Raw genomic sequence first — 5,885 nt, 5'->3', positions numbered from 1 at the left:
GAGCTCTTAACCAACTGAGCCACTCAGCCGGCCCTAAGAACCAATACTTTTGTAAAATACTCTAAAAATGAATTCTTAGAAAAATGAAACAAAAACAGACATGCAAAATACAAGTCCCATGTTTGAACATTAGAGTCAACAGATATAAAAATTGCTCTTTCAAATGGCTCTAAAAGTCTATGAAAGCCTACTCTCACTTTTCATAATTGTTTTATCACGGGCTGGTAAGGAGCAGTTTGGACTGGCACTGGTCCAGACCACTCTTCAAGTAGCACGGCTCAAACACACCATGTTTTTTGTCACCTCCAGTTCTTTGCACAAGCTGTTCCCTTGGCCTAGAATGCCTTTCTCCTGCCATCTTTGCTGCCTTAGAGCTCAGCTCAAACCAGACTTCTTCCCTGGCCAACTTTACTAATCCACACCCACTCCCAGACAAGGTCACACCTCATCATGAATGATCTGGCCACCTGTGTGTTACCATCTGTGCTCCCCAACCCGGGCACCTCTCTGTTACTCTCTGCATTCCTTGGCAGACTGTGAAGGACCAGGATGCCTTGTTTCTGTCTTACTCATCACTGTCCTTAGTGCTGGGCCCAGAGTAAACATTTGCTGAGGCTGAAGAGGGTAGCAGGGGCACACCAAGGACAGCACAAATGCCAAGCTCAGGACAGGAGAAGCCACACAAGAGCAATGAGGAGCCACAGGAAGTTTCTAGCAGGGGAGACCCATGGGCAAAGCTGTGCTTTGGGAAGCCAGCTTTGGTGGCCATGAAGTCAGCAGAGTGAAGCAGGAAGGTTCCCATGTAGCCCCCTGGTAAGTGGTCATAATTGCTGATATTCACGAAGCCCTTGCTGAGTCCTGCCCAGACATTCCTGCTCCTAACCACAACCCTACTGCCCCATTTCACAGAGAAGGAAACTGAGGCACAGGAGAATCTGTGCATGGTTCTCAAAATGCTCCACAGAGCCCTATGGAGCTTATGGGCAACCTAAGGCCTGAGCAAGGCTGTAGGGGAACAGAGAAGACTCAAGGCCCTACCTCTGCTTCCATCAGAGCCGCCCCCCACCCCCATTTTCTGCTTTAGAGATTAAAATCTACTCAGAGAAAAGCCCTCTGGCTTCAAACCTTGGGAGAGTGGGAGTAAAACTGTTTTGGAAACAGCGGGCCAGGGCCAGACAGGAGCGCTAGGGATAGAACCATGCTGGAGGGTGGACCCGAGAAGCCAGGGGAAGCTGATTTCCCAAGCGGCCCCTTGTGCCGACGCATCCCTGACACTCTCGCTGGCATCCTAGCCATCTGGAGGGAAATGTCATATCCTGATGAGGTGTGACAGAGAGGGACAGAAGACAGACAGCTATAAAGAAGGGCCCTGGGCTGCGCAAGGGAGACCCAGCTTTTGCCACTGGCCTGTTGTGCAAGCCCCTCCCCTGTTCTTGTCCTCAGTTTACCCATCTGAACACAAGATAGGAGTAGTAAAGCATGATAGGAAAGAGGTTTGGGTTTAACCAAGCCGGGTTCTGCTCCTGACTCCACCACTGAACAGCTGGGTGGCCTTAGGCAAGTCACTTCACCTCTCTAAACTGCAGCTTCCCAGTCTGTACCATGAAGAGAGAAGGTGCTTAAAGCTTGTCTTCAGTTGGGTCCCTAGAAGCAGACCCTGAAGCAAGGGGTTCCTGTGCAGGTGATTTATTAGAGAAGGGCTCCCAGGAGAAACTGGTACCCAAGTAGGAGACATGGGGGCAGAAGGGAAGGAAGGAAGTCCAGTGCTAGCCTCAGCCCCAGGGTACACTAGCGTGTGAATGACAGCTCAGATGTCCCACTGGGGCTGGCTTTTAGATGCCCACACCAGTCAGACATTGCCTAAGGGCGACCCCAGGAGGACATACACTTCCAGGCACTTTGGGGACAAAGTGGCTTTTTGAAGAGAGTCACAGATGTAGGCTTTATAGAGAGGTACGTGAAAGCCAGTGATGGGCACAAGAAACGGTAGGAAGGACCCCCACGGGGTATAGATGAAGCTCCTCTGGTGTCCCCCACACACCTAGTAGGATTGTTGTGAGAATTAAGTAGCTCATTAAAGCCCCTAGTACAGTACCTGCCACGTGGTAAGTGCTCAAAAGATGGCCATAAGTGCTCAAAAGATGGACTCTTTTGCTTTTCTTGTGATTATTAGCATCCTGGGTCTAGTGGGTGCTGAGGGCCCAGGCAGGCCATTCTGAGGCTCTGGGGTTCTGGGGTTTTGCACCCTTTGTGCTGTGCCCTGTGCTCTGCCCTTTCCCTAACCTCACCCTTCCTCGGGCAGCTGCAGTCCATGGTGGATCTCCTGGAGGGCGCCTTGTACAGCATGGACCTGATGAAAGTGCATGCCTACGTCCACAAGGTGGCCTCCCAGATGAACACGCTGGAAGAGGTAAGGGCAGAGCTTGAGCCCGAGGCCAGGCTGATAGATTGCTGGGGGCCAAGGGCAGTGTCCGAAGGGGCCTGGGCAAGTCTGTCTTGACACTGGTGGCCATTGAAAGCTGGACTCGAGCAGGGAGCTGGGAGAGGGAGATGCAGTCCACAGGATCCAGATTGTGAGGAGGAAGTCTCACGGGGGCTTGAGGGCCTGCAGGAAGCCGGAAGGCTGGGTGCAGAAACTGAGGCACCTGCTGGTTTTATGAAGGGGGGTGGGGGAGGGGGCTGGAACTTGCAGTTGCCCTCAGTTCACCAAGACCAGGACCCACACATTGCACAATGCCAGGGACACCATTTACACAAATACCACGTGAGTGGTGCCACCCTGGGGTAGTGCAGCATGGTGCAGGACTGGTCAACCCTCTGGGGCCAGGCTCGAGGCAGCATAGCCATCCCAGTACCCACATACAGTGGAGGCGGAGGTGCTGAGTGTCTTCTGGTCAGGGCAGCTGTGCTGGAGGGCTGGGCAGGCAGCCAGGACCGCCCCCCGAAGACAGGGACAGAGGTGGGCGAGCGCAGGGGTCCAGGCGGCTGGTTCAAAGTTTGTATCTCTGCTGGCACAGCCTGGCCTCCGCCTGTTTCCTGCATCCGGCCTCTGCTGGGCTGCTGGGAGCCTGGGACATGCAGCTGCCAGGAGCGGGCGTGGGGTCTTCCTTTCCCAGCTTCCTTTCCAGAGGGAGGGGGCACCTGGGCATCCTGTGACCCAGGGTGGGAGATTAACCCCTTACTAACCCCTTACCAAAGTTGGGGGTCAGGGTGGCTTTAATTATTCAAAAAGCGTTTGGTGAGCATCTATGTACCAGGCCCATGCCAGCATGGGAGAAAGGTAATAGTTGTTGAATTTCTACTGTGCACCAGCATTTCTTGTGCACTTAGCACATGCCAGGCTCTCCTGTTGCCAGCTCTGCAGTTATCCTTTTACCTTTCCTTTTGCAACCTTAGGAAATGTTAACTCACTTCACATAACTAGGAGCCAGACGGTCTGGAGGGTCTATCCGCTGCACTGGAGAATCGGTGGGAATCAGAAACTATTTCCACAGCCACAAAGAAATGATTTTTTTTCCCCCAAAGATTTATTGGGGGAATTGGGAGAGGGAACAGCACTGAGGAATTGGGGAAGCGGAACAGATAAGCTGCTGTCCTTTGGTTCTTTGGTCTAGTTGTGGAAGACATCGATTCACTGGCCCATGTTGGTATTGTGGTCATTGTACTCTTCCTGAGTGAGGCAGATCGGTCGCCGGCCATTGGACGGCAGCTCATGCTGGCTGCTGGCTACTCATGGTAGCTTATGGCAGCCCACTACAGCCTATGCCGTTGCTGGCAACTCACGGCAGCCCAGCTCCAGGTCGAGCTGTTGTTCACCATCTTAGCTGTAGAGGGCGCAGCGTCACTGGCCCTCATGTGAGATCCAAACCGGCGGCCCTGCTGCTCAGAGCTCATGCTCCCAAAGGCAACTCTTAACCAACGAGACACTCGGGTGGCCCAAGAAATTATTTTTAAATTATCTCCTGTTTTGCATTCTCTGAGCTTTGCTTCTGTTCACTAAGTGATAATTCCATGAATTAAAAAAGGTCTTTTGGGGCTGGCCGAGTGGTGCNGCCCTACCTAAATTCTTAAACCATTCTGTGAAATATGGAATCTTTGTCCTCATTTTATAGGCAAGAAAACTGAGGTCTGGAGGAGTTAGGTCACAGGCCCAAGCTCTCACTTAATGACATGCTTTTTTATATACCATACTTTTATGTGAATTTTGTGCTTGCACCACCCCCCAACACCATAGGCAGATTAGAAAGAAGCACCACCCCTGAGAGACACAACCCCATGCCAGGGACCCACGACTTGAATAGGCATGTGCAGGCTGGATGGCAGTCCCCACAGCCAGCCAGGCACCTCCGCGCCATTCATACCATGCTCAACTCGGTCCTTGGTGGGGCTGGGATTTGAACCCTGGTCCTAATGTGTCCAAAGCATGTGCTCTAAACCACCTTGCTCTCCTGACTTTCTTTTTGTAATGGACCAGATAATTTGGTCCTTTTGAGAGTATCTTTTTATTTTATAATTTCTTCCAAATATGTGGGTGTCTGTTTTGCTTTTTTGGTGTCAAGGACTGTGAAGTGTACTGAGCTACTACCCTACATGTAAGCCAACAAGTTCCCCTGTCAGTTTCATGGATGCTAGCAGAAGACACAAGCCTCCTGGGTCAGAAACAAAGGATGTTATTACTCACAGCAGCCAGAGTATCTACATCTTCTTGCCCTGACTCTCCCACCCCAGTTCCCATGGGGTGATACAGTGAGGGCCAGAGAACACCTGCACACACAGTAGGGTGTTTTTCAAGAGAGGCGACCCCACTTAGAGGATCCAAATCTTTTATAATGGACACTGAGCACACCGTCCCTGCTCTGGAAGGAAACATTGTCTCTGTGTTCCAGGGCTGCTCCTTGTACAACCAGATGGCCTGGAACAAAGAACGTCAGTGCCGCTGCATGCAAGACGTGCAGAAAAGCAAGAGGCCTGTGAAGAACCATATCCCAACATGTACCTAAAAATGTCTTCTTTAAATTTAACTTTAGTTTTATTTTTGTAACAACCGAATGGATACCAAACCTCTCAAAGTTGGGGTGAGGGGGTTGACTTTTAGGCCAAGTGACCTCTGGACAACTTGGCAGTCCCTGGACCACACTTTCTCCTTGGGGAGTCACCAGGGCCTTGCAGACTCCAGGCACTGAGGCCACTGGCCAGTCTTCAGTTACAGAGACAAACCCAACCTCTGCTCAAATCCACTCCTCAATAACTAAATAATTTCTCAAACTACTGGACATGAAGTTACACAAAATCTTTTCATAAGAGTTGGCTAACTTAGTCCTTGCCACAACCGTTTGGAGAGGGAACTTATGGTCCCAGCTTTACTTGTGGAGGAATCTAAGGCCCAGAGAGGGATTGTGACTTGTCTAAGATCACACAGCAAGAAATTGGCAGCACTAAGATTTGAACTCAGGAATTCTTTGCTATGTTCTCTTGCCCAGGGGAGGGGTCCCGGGCAGCTCTCTTAGCCAGGAGCCATTGTCCCTCAGGCCTTTTTGGTGCACAGCCACCATGGAGGGTTTCATTTAGCCTTATAGGGCTGGAATGGGGTGGTGGTGGGATTGACCCACCAGGTGGGGTTGTAGGGTGTGGGGTTCACACCCTAGGAGCTGGGGCGGGTACTCCAGGGGTACCCATAGAACCCCAAGAGGAGAAAGGGGCAGAAGCAGTATGAGACAGGGCTAAGGCCTCTCCCATTTGGCTTGGCTACCCCTCCCTCAGAAAGAGGCTCTCTGTGGGCAGCCCTCCAGGAGAGGAGGTTAGAGGAAGCCTCTAAGGGAGGGGGATAGGGCACATTCATCCTATACCCTGCCCCTTGTTGCTACCCCAGCCCTTCCCTTCAAACT

The 5,885-nt window shown here is 51.7% G+C and overlaps 1 protein-coding gene across 1 annotated transcript in view; it reads left to right on the top strand.

The window, feature by feature from the left end:
- OLFML2A (olfactomedin like 2A) overlaps positions 1 to 5,885 on the top strand; it is a 37,132-nt gene that overhangs the window by 12,283 nt on the left and 18,964 nt on the right. Inside the window, exon 3 of the mRNA XM_019658785.1 lies at positions 2,303 to 2,410. Within this exon, the coding sequence (XP_019514330.1) occupies positions 2,303 to 2,410 (108 nt within the window). The remainder of the gene's footprint in view (positions 1 to 2,302; positions 2,411 to 5,885) is intronic.

This window comes from Hipposideros armiger, unplaced genomic scaffold (genome assembly GCF_001890085.2).
Source record: "Hipposideros armiger isolate ML-2016 unplaced genomic scaffold, ASM189008v1 scaffold_290, whole genome shotgun sequence".
In the NCBI taxonomy this organism is placed as follows: Eukaryota; Metazoa; Chordata; class Mammalia; order Chiroptera; family Hipposideridae; genus Hipposideros; species Hipposideros armiger.
Note: the sequence above shows the minus strand (reverse complement) of the source record. Positions and strands in the feature narration are given on the sequence as shown.